At 36.0% G+C, this 13634-nt stretch overlaps 1 protein-coding gene across 2 annotated transcripts in view; it reads right to left on the reverse strand.

Moving 5' to 3' along the window:
- Window positions 1-1567: 1567 nt before the first annotated feature.
- Window positions 1568-13634, reverse strand: part of ZGRF1 (zinc finger GRF-type containing 1) — an 85618-nt gene continuing 73551 nt past the window's right edge. For both annotated transcript variants that reach the window (XM_047091557.1, XM_047091556.1), the window contains 4 exons: window positions 3379-3555; window positions 3112-3246; window positions 2157-2418; window positions 1568-1772 (listed from right to left, as the gene is read on the reverse strand). In XM_047091557.1, coding sequence (XP_046947513.1) covers window positions 1627-1772; window positions 2157-2418; window positions 3112-3246; window positions 3379-3555 — 720 coding nt within the window. In that variant the 3' untranslated portion in view covers window positions 1568-1626. The remainder of the gene's footprint in view (window positions 1773-2156; window positions 2419-3111; window positions 3247-3378; window positions 3556-13634) is intronic.

Raw genomic sequence — 13634 nt, forward strand, 5'->3', positions numbered from 1 at the left:
CTTATATGTGGCATATTAAAAACAAAAATCCCCAAACTTCTAGAAAAAGAGATCAGACTTGTGGTTACTAGAAGTGGAGGGTAGAGGGAGGGGGAGTTGGAAGAAGGTGATCAAAAGCACAAAATTCCAGTTATATGATAAGTAAGTACTAGGAATGTATGGACAACGTGATGACCACAGCTAACACTGCTGTACAATATACAGGAAAGTTGTCAAGATAATAAACCTAAGAATTCTCATCACAAGAAAAATTTTTCCCTTTTTCTCCCTCTTTTTATTGTACCTATATGAGAAGATGGACGTGCTCATCATTTCACAATACATGTAAATGAAGCCATCATGCTGTATGCCTTAAACTTATGCAGTGACGTATGTCAATTATTTCTCAATAATTGAGAACCTACTGTGCTCATCATTTCACAATACATGTAAATGAAGCCATCATGCTGTATGCCTTAAACTTATGCAGTGACGTATGTCAATTATTTCTCAATAAAACTGGCAAAAAAAAGAGTAATAAACGTAAATAGATTAATTATTTTTACAGTGGAATATCAAACAGGAACGAGAATATTAAAAACTACCAATATTCAAAACAATGTGAATGAATCTCGTGAGAATATTTAATCAATCACATGTAGAAGCATAATGTGATTCCATTTCTATAAAGTCCAAAGCCTGCACATGATAACATGAATCTCAAACCTATGTTTTTAAAAGTTATGATATTGGTTACTCTGAGGGTGAGAGTGTAGTAGCAGTGAGGGGACACCGAAGGGGCTTCCCGATACTGGTTATGTTCCGTCTGTGATCTGAGTGCTGATTACAAAGATGTATTCACTTTATGAAAATCCACTCAGCTGTATACTTGTAATTTGTACACTTTTCTATACGTGTGTATTAAAAAATACTTTAAATAAAAAAATTTAAATCCCTTATATATTTTATATACCAATATCTACCATGTGAATAAATGCACGGGAAAAAGACTAGAAGGAAACGAACCAAAGGTAGTCTCTTATTCATTCATTTGTTCATTCATCCAATGGCTACTTACTGAGAACCTATAATACCAGGTATGGTGCTGGGTACTGGACAAGGCCAGGTACTGAGCACTGCATTCTCCAGGAGTGAATTTTTTGTATTTTTCTTCTTCTTTTTATATTTCTAAAAAGTTATTGTGAATATGTTTTTACTTATAACTGGGCATTATATATATTTAGTTTTTAAAGATTCTGATAGAACTGTAGTTCAGAAAGGGGTGTATTGATACAACTTTGTAGCCATGTTCTAACAGATGAGTTTTTGAGATATTTACTTATTTTTGAAGTAACATTGGTATTCCCCAGGAGCTTTTCCATACCCTTTGTAAAACTTATTCCTTTAGCAAAAAGAAATAATAATTTTTAGAAAAAAGTGTATTTTTATTAGTAAGATTTTATATTACATTCAACATCTGCCTATCTTAATATAAGTATGTATATTTTTTGAAGAACAAATTTTTATTTGGAGTTAATTTATTACATAAATATTATAAATTTTTTATCAATAACAACATTTTGGGGTAGTAAAAATATAAAAATATATAGTGTAAAATGAATTTGAATTCATATAAATACAAATGATCTATGCCATGACTTTTTGTGAATGAGATTTATCTTTTTCACTCTTTTTCTTCTGTTTCTCTTCTGCTTGTTTTTCAGAATAATCTTTAAGAAGATGATTCAGCTGTGGTTCACATTGGCTTGCATGTTGTAATCCATCTTCCCTTCCTAAAAAAGAGATAAAACGTGAGACGACGATATTTCAGTCATCTCACACAGTGGCAAAGTCAGAGCTAGTCCTACCTGAACCACTCCAAGCACTAACTCAAGAGTCATTTTTAATTCAAAACACTTGAATTAAAGACATTTTGGGGCGGCTGGGTGGCGCAGTCGGTTAAGCGTCCGACTTCAGCCAGGTCACGATCTCGTGGTCCGGGAGTTCGAGCCCTGCGTCAGGCTCTGGGCTGATGGCTCAGAGTCTGGAGCCTGTTTCCGATTCTGTGTCTCCCTCTCTCTCTGCCCCTCCCCCGTTCATGCTCTGTCTCTCTCTGTCTCAAAAATAAATAAACATTAAAAAAAAAAAAACAAAAAAAAAACATTTTTATATCTTACCTTCACAGTGTTGGATCACACGTCCCCAGAGTCGATTTTTCCGCAAACAGGCTAAATTTCCCACGATCAACAAATGCCTCCTTCCTCTGGTCAATGCAACATTCATTCTTTTTTCTGAATCAATAAATCCTACTTGTCTTGTCCTTACACAGGACAGAATAATAATCTCCTTTTCAGCTCCCTGAAAAGCATCTACTGTGGATACCTGCACGGCTTTAATATCAGGATGATCAAAGTCCACGGCATTGAGTGAATGACAAAGCTGTGGAGGAAAAGACAGATCACACAGGGAAGAGACCACGAAGAACTTAAGCCCTGAACCTATTCACAGCAGCCATTTTTATTTAACTAGTAGTGGATAATTTTCATTTTTTAATGATTCACATAGATTTGATAGGTTCTAAAACGATTCATAAATAACTAGATGACAATATAAATTAGGAAACAAAAGCAAAAGTGATGATTTATCTATTGTTGGGGAATTCATCCAGATATACTAATTCAGAGTTGAAAATTAATAATAGAAAAGATGAAAAATATTTTAAAAAAGAAAAAAAGTAAAAACTAGTTAGAAGTAATTGGTTTACATGTACATTAATATTTGCTATCTACTTTTGATTTATTAATAAAATGAAATAATAATGAAAGAACATTTTGGAAAACAGAGATTGAATCCCATCTGGCCCAAAACACAAAGCATACACTGTATTTTCTTCCCTCTAATTTGTTTATTTGCATTTTTGCCCTAACAGCTGTAAACTGAATTTAATTAAACCTTGTTAGGTTTACATTTAATTATACAGAAAAAAAGCCAGACCACACAAAAATCAGAATTTTTAAAAATGTTACACTCCCAAAAGTTTTTTAAGTACCAAACCCAACTACTACTCAAATGTAACTATCAAATATTGTAACAAAAAGTCACAATATTTAAGTGTCATAATACGATACAAACCTTGTACATCTGGGATTTGTATAATGTTATCACCCCGATCACCGAGCCTGCTATTCCACTTACAATCAGTGATTGAATCAGCTTGAGTGTAAAAGCAGCTTCTGCCACATTATGAAAGCTGTTATCTCTTTCAATCTGGAATATGAAACAGAGCCTAAATTATATTTCCCAGAAAGGCTGTGGAAAGACCAAGAAAACCATATAAACAACAACAATAAAATTAAACCAGGAAACTAAACCATGTTGACTCTCATTAATGTCATTTACCTGCTCCAGTCCTTTAACGTTATAGAAACACAGAGTTGGGAGCCATTCCAATAAAGGGCTCCTCTCTGTTTCTGAAATGCCATTCATGAGGTTTCCTTCATAAAACAGATCATTAGAGATAGCACTGATTGCAGGGTGACAACGGTATTGGGTTCTCAACAGAACTGGCTTATGACCCTAAGAAATTTAAATGAAGAAAAAAAAATTAAAGCATTTTTTTCCTTAGGGGGAAATAAAAGATTAGTATTTAAAAATTTAAAAATATCAACATACTGTGCTCTTAGTAAATGAATTACAACTATGATCAAATAGACTATAAATAACAATTTTTAATTACTAAAAATATCTTCATGGTAACCTATTATTTACACCACAAAATTATAAAGCATGTCAAATATTAGACTTATCTAGTAAGTTTGGTGACTAACATTAGGTGGTTTCATAATGTATGTGGCACTAAATTGAAAAGGAATCTTTAAAAATATATATTTGAGGGGCACGTGGGTGGCTCAGCCGGTTAAGTGTCTGACTTCAGCTCAGGTCATAATCTCACGGTTTGTGAGTTTGAGCTCTGCATCGTGCTCTGTGCTGACAGCTCGGAGGCTGGAGCCTGCTTTGGATTCTGTGTCTCCCTCTCTCTGTCCCTCCCCCGCTTGCACGCGTGCTCTCTCTCTCTGTCTCTCTCTCAAAAATAAATAAACATTAAAAATTTTTAAAAAATGTTAGAAAGACTTGCTGATACCTCATTAATTTTCCTCCTTGGGCATAAGCCATCTTTTATTTTGAATCTTCAACCTTGTTAGTGCATCATAAAATCCACATTCCATCCAAGTTAGAGCTCTTGTAGAGCATGCTCTGTGTTTGCAAAATGTTCTGGAGCACTATTTGAACATTTTGAATAACTACAAGGTACTCCAATAATAATAATGCATAGTTAAAGGCAGGATTAATGATCACACAGACAAGGTATCTTTTATGGAAGAAAAACAGTAAGGAAAAAAACAGTCCTTGTATTATTTAGGGCATAAGTTTGCAGATGAGTCTAAGTCAGTGGGCATGTGAAAACCTTGCCAAAAATACAAAATATGCTCAAAGTACAAAAATTCTCAAATGATTTTTTTATATTCAAAGGACCATTATTTAGTACTAGAAACAATGTTAGAAAAATGATTAAATTATGGTATATTCACATAATATTTGGTGATTAAAATATTTGTGACAACAGTGATGATTACAAAGCTAGTAATAACACAGGGAAATGGTTTATTATAATGCAAAGTTTAAAAAAGGCAGGAGAGTAACTACATGGTATGGTTTCAACTACGTAAAAATACATATTTTTACAGATTTATTGCGATATAATTGACATACAACATAATTGTGTAAGTATAACACAATTGTATAAGCTGAAGGTGAACCATGAATTGATTTGATATTCATATATTGCAAATTGACTACCACCATAGCATTAGATAACACCTCTATCACATCACATAATTAGGTAATTACATTTCTTTTTTAATAGTGAGAACATGCAACATCTACTCTCTTAGCAATTTTCAAGTATATGATATTATTAACTATAATTACCATGCTGTTAATTAGATCCCCAGAACTTACTCATCTGATAACTGGAAATTTATGCCCTTTGACCAACATCTCCCTCTTCCTACCTTTCTACCTCCTAGCTCATGGTAACCACCATTCTACTCTTTGTTTCTATGAGGTCAGCTTTTTTTTAGATTCTACAGGTAAGTGATAACATACAGTATTTATCTCTTTCTGATTTATTTCACTTAGCATAATGCTCTCAAGGTATATCCATGTTGTTGTAAGTGGCAAGACTTCCCTCTTTTTTTATGGCTGAATGATATTCCATTGTGTGCACATATATCAAATATATGTATTCTTACAGTGTATATATTTGATATATGCAGACACCCCTAGGATAAAAGCTGGAAGGAATGATACCAAAATATTACAAAGGATTCTCTCTTGGGGGCAGTGAGATTATTATAGATTTTTTTAACCTTTTAGTTTTCTGTAGTTTCCACACTTTCTATAATGAATAATAGATATTATTTTTGTTTCTTTTAATTAATTCTGAACTAGTTCAAATATACAGAAAAGCAAAAAAATATAATACTCATCTATGTACCACACAAATCTGACATTAGTATTTAGTCATCTTGTTTCAGATTTCCTTTTTGTTAAAATATGAAATGTGGCATAGATAGCTATGCCCCCCCACCCACCCCCCGTGCTCATCTATTTCCTCTACCACCTTGTCTAGAAACAGTTCCAATACTAACTGTGTTTTATGGCATTCCCATGCAAGCTTTATATGTTTCATACATGGGCATGTATGTATGAATAATACACATTATTTGCTGTGTTTTTGAAATTCACATAAATTGTATTTTATACTATGTATCTCTTTGTACCTTGCTTCTTTCAACATCTACTATGTTTATGAGAATCATCTATATGGATCAAGTTCATTCACCTTGAATGTTTTATATATTCCATTTCGTAAATTTAATTCCATTATATTCTACAAGTAAATCCACTTTTTAGTCTATCTTTATTTGGCCTTTTAAAATTCCCTCAATAATCTACTTCATGTTTTAAAAATCATCGACAACAGATAAGTGAAAGAGCAAAGAGCATAACGGCATGTATTGTATGGTAGCATTTGTAAAAGAGGGGGGAAATATTTTATGTATTTGCTTATGATGGCATAAATTATCACTAGAAGAATACAAGAAAAAGATGACAGTGCTTTGGGGGTGAAAAACTGAGTGGTTGGGGGACAGGAGTAAAAGTCTTCACTCTATGGTTCCTTTAGAATTTGCATTTTGAATCATGTGACTATTTAAAAATGTTTTCAGAATCTAAATAATTTTTTAAATTAAGATTTTTAAAAAGCCAATGGAAAGATCTGATTCAAAAGAATCTGAACACGGACTTATCATGGAAGGGGCAGAAAGTTGTGCAATTCAATTCAGTTACAATTAATAACTCAAGATAATTGAAAGCTTGAGTCTTCACAAAATTGAGTACAACTCAACTCAAAACAACACAACTTGAAACTCAGTGTAAGGGGAAACTTCTGAAAAAGGTGGAATAACACTGACTTGCAGAATCCATTCTCCAATATCTAAAGAAACATCTACAACAATATATTAAAAACAATAGCAAAGGAAAAATTCAGTAGCCATGCACCAAAGAAAGGTTTAGAGACAACTCAATGCCATAAAGTTTATAAAGTGCTTATTAAGAAACAGCATTCTAAAGCAGAAGGGAGAGGGGTGCCTGGGAGGCTCAGTTGGCTAAGTGGCCGACTTCCACTCAGGTCATGATTTCGCGGTCCGTGAGTTCAAGCCCCGCGTCGAGCTCTGTGCTGACAGCTCAGAGCCTGGAGCCTGTTTCAGATTCTGTGTCTCCCTCTCTCTGACCCTCCCCTGTTCATGCTCTGTCTCTCTCTGTCTCAAAAATAAACGTTAAAAAAAAATTAAAAAAAAAAATAAAGCAGAAGGGAGAAATGCAGTACAGATCTTTCTTGACTTATGATGGCGTTACATCCTGATGAACTCATCATAAGTTGAAAATGGAAGTGAAAATGCATTTAGTACACTTACCCTATGGAACATCATAGCTTAGCCTATTCTACCTTAAACATGCTCAGAATACTTACATTAGCTAGCAATTGGGTTAAATCATCTAACACAAAGCCTAATTTATAATGAAATATTGAATATTTCATGTAATTTATTTAACACGATACTGAGAGTGAAAAACAGAATGGCTGTATGGGTGCAGAATGGCTGTAAGTGTATAGGTTGTTTACAGTCATGACCATGTGGCTGACTGGGAGCTGTGGCTCGCTGCACTGCCCAGCATCATGAGAGAGGATCTTACATCATATCGTTAGCCTGGGAAAAGATCAAAATTCAAGATTCAAAGGATAGTTGCTACTATATGTGTATCACTTTCACACCATCATACAGGTGAAATTGTTAAGTCCAAATATTGTAAGTCAACGACCATCTGTATGGTGAGATTCCTAACTTCTCTAGAAGTCATAACATAGAAATTGCTCCTAAGAATAGTAATGAAAGAGGGAAAGTGATCTGAGCAGTTAGTTTTTAGTGAAGTGAAGGCTCTGAGGATGAAACATCAAACTGGGGGGACACCTGAAGTCCAAGAATATTCCTTGTCTGGCAAAGGGACAATACCTCCAACTATGTGGAATGAATCCTGATACTGGATATTTAATAAAACCTTAGAATTGAGAGAGCCCATGTAAGCAAAAAAAGGCAGTACACGTTCTTAACTTTTTTTTTTTTTTTACTTATTTTTGAGAGAGAGAAAGAGAGAGAGACAGGGAATGAACAAACGGGGGAGGGGCAGAGAGAGAGACACACAGAATCCGAAGCAGCTCCAGGCTCCAAGCTGTCAGCATAGAGCCCCACGCAGGGTTTGAACCATGAACCGTGAGATCACGACCTGAGCCAAAGTCGGACGCTCAACCGACTGAGCCACCCAAGTGCCCCAAGACAGTACACATTCTTAATTCAGTTCTATTCCAGTCCCACACCTACCCCACTCCCCACACCCTATTTTCAGGGTACTAAGAAAATACAGAATCTGAGAGCTACCTAAGCAAGAACATCAGGAGATCAAGCAGGAATGGCAACTGTGCTAACACACTACAGCTTCCCCTCAAACTAACAAGATAAAGACAATGCAAACACTATGTATAGAACGCAGCCTAGACAAAATATAACCAAGAAACAGAAGAAAGTTTTCCTCAAGTCTCAACCTTTAGAATATAATCAGAATGTAACTGAGTGAAATAAAATCTCAACAGTGAGATGATGAAAAGACAATGAGATTTAAAAAGATAATGAGATTAAAAGGGAAATTTCAATCCTAAGAAAACAAACTAATTTTCAAAATAGTATCATTAGAGAACTAAAGGAAGCAAAGAACAAATGGAATTTCTTCATAAAACTCACTACAACCCAACTTAAAACTCAATGCAACTTCAAACTCAATGTAAGGGGAACAGACATATTAGAAAGCCTTCACAGATAATGAAGACAAAAAATTAAAGTAACATTAATGGAAACAGATAAAGATACCCAATATAAAAATAATTGAGGGGCCTTTGTATTTTAGACCAAATGTGTCTCCGACCCCAGTTCCTATGTTGCAGCCCTAAACCCCATGGAGATGATATTTGGAGGCGAGGCCTTTGGAAGGTAATTAGGTTCAGATGAGGTCATGAGAATGGGGTCCTTATGATAAGATTAGTTTCCTTATTAGAAGAGGAAGAGGCCAGAGTTTTTTTCTCATTCTACCATGTGAGGACACGGCCAAGAAGAGCATTCTTACCAGGAACCAAATCTGAAGGTACCTTGATCTTGGCCTTCCCAGCCTCCAGAACTGTGAGAAATAAATGTCTGTTGGTTAAGCCACCCAGTCTATGGTATTTTCTTACAGCATCCTGCACAGACTAAGCTACTGGTAGAGAATTCATCAGGTAGAGCAGAACCCTTTCCTAAAACAAAGAAACAAGAGTCTCCAGTTTGAGAGAACTTTTATTACAGAATGATTAGTTACAGAAAGCTCCACACTGAGATATACTGTGGCAAATTTATAAACTTTAAGGTTGTAAAAAGAGTTATTGTATCTAGGTAGAAAAAATAAATCATTACAGGGGCGCCTGGGTGGCTCGGTCGGTTAAGTGTCCGACTTCGGCTCAGGTCATGATCTCACGGTCCGTGAGTTTGAGCCCCGCGTCGGGCTCTGTGCTGACAGCTCAGAGCCTGGAGCCTGTTTCAGATTCTGTGTCTCCCTCTCTCTCTGCCCCTCCCCTGTTCATGCTCTGTCTCTCTCTCTGTCTCAAAAATAAATAAATGTTAAAAAAAAAAAATTAAAAAAAAAAAATAAATCATTACAAGGGGAAAATAATCATGCTGGCCCTAAAATTCACAGTAATACTTGATGCAACTATTCAATAAGCCAAGATGCCTTTTACATTTAAAAGCAATGGACATTTTGAAACCAAACGGACTCAGGAAAGTATGTATCTATAAGTCATTCTTGAAAAAAAAAAAATTGACGATGAAGTCCAAAGCACCCATATGAATGACACTGAAACTTCTAAATATAGAACTAATTCTAGGGTCACCTGGGTGGCTCAGGTCATGATCTCATAGTTTGTGAGATCGAGTCTTGGGTCGGGGCTCTGTGCTGACAGTGTGGAGCCTTTTTGGGATTTTCTCTCTCTCCCTCTCTCTCTGCCCCTCCCCCACATGCATGAGCACACGTGTGTGTGCGCGTGCGTGCATGCGTGCTCTTTCTCTCTCTCAAAATAAACATTTTTTTAAAAAATTAAAAAATATATAGAATGACTCTAAACAATCGTACAAATTATGACTATAGAACAAAAAGAATAACAACGTAACTAACAAAAATAGGAATAAGGGAAGGGATAAGAAAAGGGGGAAAAGCATGAGAGCACTAATATCTCTACCGTTTAGAGCAAAGCAATCAATCCATCCATCTAAAGTCTCTTGTTAGAAGGATCTTTTAGGAAATACTATCTCTTGAGGGTGAAGAAACATTTATTTGAGATTTAATCATTCTTTTAGTTTCATTTCTATTTTTCTTCCTCTGTTAAGAAAGTACAGATTATTGGGTGTCTGGGGGGCTCAGTAAGTTAAGCATCTGACTTCAGTTCAGGCCATGATCTCATGGTTCATGAATACAAACCCTGCTTCAAATGAGCACAAGCCCCACTTTGGGTGAGCATGAGCCCTGCTTTGGGTGAGACCCAGTTCTCTCTCTCTCTCCCTCTCTCTCTCTCTCTCTGTCTAACCTTTGCTCAGTTACACCCTCTCTCTCTCTCAAAAAAAGTACAGATTATTGAAAGTTCAAACAGCAAAGTAACTCCTTAAATGCAATTTAAGCTAGCAACACTGATAAAATTTTTCTTTTGGTAGATTTTCTATATTCTTTTGGCCGTAATACTTTAATCTTCTGCTTACAAAAATAGCTTGATTTTGAATATTGCATCAAAACAATAGTAATAATAAATAGATAAGCAAATTGTGGTACATGCATACAATGGAATATTATTCAGCCATAAAAAATTAAATAATATAGACCAATGGAATAGAATAGAGGGTCCAGAAATAAACCTGCACATAGTCAACTGATTTTTGTCAAGGGTGCCAAAACCATTCAATGGGGAAAGGACAGATTTTTTTGACAAATGGTGCTAGAAAAACTGAATATATGCATGGGGGACAAAAAAAACTGGACCATATCTTATACCTTTACAAAAATAAACTCAAGATGGATCAAAGAATCTTAAGTTAAATGTAAGACCAAAACTATAAAACTCTTGAAGAAAACACTGGGGAAAATTTGTATGATACTGGATGAGGTTTCATGGATATGACCCCAAAAGCACAAGCAACACAAGAAAAAAAAAAATGATAAACTGGATTTCAGCAAAATTACAGAACTTTTGTTCATCAAAGGAAACTGTCAAGGGGCGCCTGGGTGGCTCAGTTAAGTGTCTGACTTCAGCCCAGGTCCTGATCTCACAGTTCGTGAGTTCAAGCCCCACGTTAGGCTCTGAGCTGATAGCTCAGAGCCTGGAGTCTGCTTTGGATTCTATGTTTCCCTCTCTCTCTGCTCCATCACTGCATGCACTCTGTCTCTCTCAAAAATGAACAAAGGTTAAAAAAAAGAAAAAAAGAAAAAAGAAAAGAAAGAAACAGACTCTTAACTACAGAAAACAAACTGATGTGGTTACCAGAGGGGAAGTGGGTGGGGGATGGGTTAAACAGGTGATCAGGACTAAGAAGGGCACTTACTGTGATGAGCGTCAGGTGTTGTATGGAAGTGTTGAATCACTACACTGTACACCTGAAACTAATATTACACTGTATGTTAACTAACTGGAATTTAAATAAAAACTTAAAAAACAAAGAGAAAGGATTTAAAAAAAAAAAAAACCCATGAAATTATTATATGACCCAGTAGTAGCACTTCTGCATGTATACTCAACAGAACCGAAAGCAGAGACTCGAATAGGTATCTGTATACCAATGCTCATGGCACTGTTATTCACAATAGCTGAAAGACAGAAACAACCCAAATATCCATCCACAGATGAGTGGATATATGAAATGTGGTATTACATACAATGGAATATTATTTGGTGTTAACAAGGAATGAAATTCTGACACATATTACAACATGGACACACTCCGAATGGATTATGCCAAGTAAATAAGCCAAACACAAAAGGACACAAATCATATGATTATACTTATATGAAGCACATAGAGGAGGCAAATCCACAGAGGCAGAAAGCTGAATAGAGGTTACCAAGTGCTCAGGAAAGAAGAGGCATTATTGTTTAATGGGTACAAAGTTTCTGTTGGGATAATGAAAAAGTTCTAGATATGAGTAGGGAGATGACTACAGTACCATTAAGAATGTATTTTTATTTAATGTAATACAGTATTGATATATGCTATAATGTGGATGAACCTCAAAAACTCGGTGCTAAGTGACATAAGCCAGGCACAAAAGGTCACATATTGTATAGATTCTGGGTTGTATATGATATGAAAGTTGTAAGATTGTATGACATAAAGTATACTGACTAGATACGACTATACAGACTGAAAACAGACTGGTGGTTGCCAGGGTCTGGAGAGAGGAGGGAATGGAGAAACTGCTAAATGGGTATGGGTTTTTATTTTTGGGTGACAGAAGTGTTTTCAAATAGAGCCCGTGTTTACACAGTACCGTGAACGTATTAAATGCCACTGAATTATCCACTTTTAAAACGGTTAATTTTACATTATGTGAATGTCACCTCTATTTAAAGATATATTATCACCACTGTTATTCAACACAGTATTGGAAGTCTTAGCCTCAGCAATCAGACAACATAAAGAAATAAAGGCATCCAAATCGGCCATGAGGTCAAACTTCCACTTTTCGCAGATGACATGATACTCTATATGGAAAACCCAAAAGATTCCACCAAAAAACTGCTAGAACTGATTTTGAATTCAGCAAAGTTGCAGGACATAAAAACAATGCACAGAAACTGGTTGCATTCCTATACACCAACAATGAAACAACAGAGAGAGAAATAAAAGAATCGATCCCATTTACAACTGCATCAAAACCCATAAAATACCTAGGAATAAATCTAACCAAAGAGGTGAAAAATCTATACACTGAAAACTATAGAAAGCTTATGAAAGAAATTGAAGACACAAAGAAATGGAAGAAGATTCCATGCTCCTGGATAGGAAGAACAAAGATTGTTAAAATGTCAATACTACCCAAAGCAATCTATATATTCAATGCAATTCTTATAAAAATAACGCCAGCATTCTTCACAGAGCTAGAATAAACAATCCTAAAATTTGTATGGAACCAGAAAAGACCCCAGATAGCCAAAGCAATGCTGGAAAAAGAAAACCAAAGCAGGAGGCATCACAATTCCAGACTTCAAGCTGTATTACAAAGCTGTAACCATCAAGACAGTATGGTACTGGCACAAGAACAGAAACTCAGATCAATGGAACAGAATAGAGAACCCAGAAATGGACCCACAAACATATGGCCAGCTAATCTTTGACAAAGCATATTTATCCAAGGGATATAGGTATGCTGTTTTGAAGGGGCACATGCTCCCCAATGTTTAAAGCAGCATTATCAACAATAGCCAAAGTATGGAAAGAGCCCAAATGTCCATTGATGGATGAATGGATAAAGAAGATGTGGCATACACACACACACACACACACACACACACACACACACACACACACACACAATGGAGTATTACTCGGCAATCAAAAAGAATGAAATCTTGCCATGAGCAGCTACATGGATGGAACTAGAGGGTATTATGCTAAGCGAAAGTAGTCAGTCAGAGAAAGACAAATATCATATGACTTCACTCATATGAGGACTTTAAGACACAGAACAGGGGCGCCTGGGTGGCGCAGTCGGTTAAGCGTCCGACTTCAGCCAGGTCACGATCTCACGGTCCGTGAGTTCGAGCCCCGCGTCGGGCTCTGGGCTGATGGCTCAGAGCCTGGAGCCTGTTTCCGATTCTGTGTCTCCCTCTCTCTCTGCCCCTCCCCCATTCATGCTCTGTCTCCCTCTGTCCCAAAAATAAAATAAACGTTGAAAAAAAAAATTTA

The sequence above is a fragment of the Lynx rufus genome, unplaced genomic scaffold (genome assembly GCF_022079265.1).
Source record: "Lynx rufus isolate CCGP_SWC_20201006 ecotype Redwood Valley unplaced genomic scaffold, mLynRuf1.p SCAF_3, whole genome shotgun sequence".
In the NCBI taxonomy this organism is placed as follows: domain Eukaryota; kingdom Metazoa; phylum Chordata; class Mammalia; order Carnivora; family Felidae; genus Lynx; species Lynx rufus.